This window comes from Egretta garzetta, unplaced genomic scaffold (genome assembly GCF_000687185.1).
Source record: "Egretta garzetta isolate BGI_Z169 unplaced genomic scaffold, ASM68718v1 scaffold264, whole genome shotgun sequence".
NCBI lineage: Eukaryota > Metazoa > Chordata > Aves > Pelecaniformes > Ardeidae > Egretta > Egretta garzetta.
Genome location: NW_009259685.1, coordinates 3,192,272 through 3,193,122, shown reverse-complemented (window position 1 = coordinate 3,193,122; position 851 = coordinate 3,192,272). Strand labels below are relative to the sequence as shown.

Below are 851 nucleotides of genomic sequence, written 5' to 3'. Positions count from 1 at the left end.
GCTGTGCTGAAGTGTTCCTAATCCTTCTCTTCCTAGGGACTGTGGATCTGCAAAGCACTTCCTTCCGATGTGAATGCAGTGTCCCCTGTGGGATGCAGTAGGTGATGCCCAGCTCTACTGCAATGGCAATTGGAGCTCTCTCTAGTTCTCTCCTCGTAACCTGCTGCCTCATGGTTGCCCTCTGTAGCTCCACCATACCTGTACAAAAACTGGCCAAGGCTCAAGACAAACAGGAGATAAAGGCGAGCCAGGAAAAGAGGGATCACACATCTGCAAGGGACAGCCAGACAGGCCCGGGGAAAATGAATGAGATCGGCAGGAGCGGGAGGGAGGAGGGCAGCAGGGACTGGAAGAGCAAAGGAAACAGGAACTACTCGAACAAGGAGTCTTGGACTAAGCAAAAGCAGGCTTGGAACAGCCAGGGGACGAGCAGTAAATCCGGGAGCGTTCAAGTGCAGGAGCAAAGGGACGCCGCACCTGAGGAGCCTCAGGTGGCCGAAGATTCGCCTCTCCCAGAAGCTGTTGCGAGCGTCACTCCCGAGCCTCCGGAGGAGTACGCCTACCCGGACTACCGCGGGAAAGGCTGCGTGGACGAGAGCGGCTTCGTCTACGCCATCGGGGAGAAGTTTGCGCCGGGCCCCTCCGCCTGCCCCTGCCTCTGCACTGAGGAGGGCCCGCTGTGCATGCAGCCCGAGTGCCCCAGGCTCCACCCTCGCTGCGTCCATGTGGACACCACGCAGTGCTGCCCGCAGTGCAAGGAGAGGAAGAACTACTGCGAGTTCCGAGGGAAAACCTACCAGACCCTAGAGGAGTTCATGGTAAGGGCTGAAGCCGAGAGCCATTTTGTGGGT

At 58.5% G+C, this 851-nt stretch overlaps 1 protein-coding gene across 1 annotated transcript in view; it reads left to right on the top strand.

Annotated features, from left to right (window-relative positions):
- The first annotated feature begins 104 nt into the window (after positions 1–104).
- The window catches only part of VWC2 (von Willebrand factor C domain containing 2), a 61,435-nt gene continuing 60,688 nt past the window's right edge, over positions 105–851 (top strand). Inside the window, exon 1 of the mRNA XM_035894143.1 lies at positions 105–818. Coding sequence (XP_035750036.1) covers positions 105–818 — 714 coding nt within the window. The remainder of the gene's footprint in view (positions 819–851) is intronic.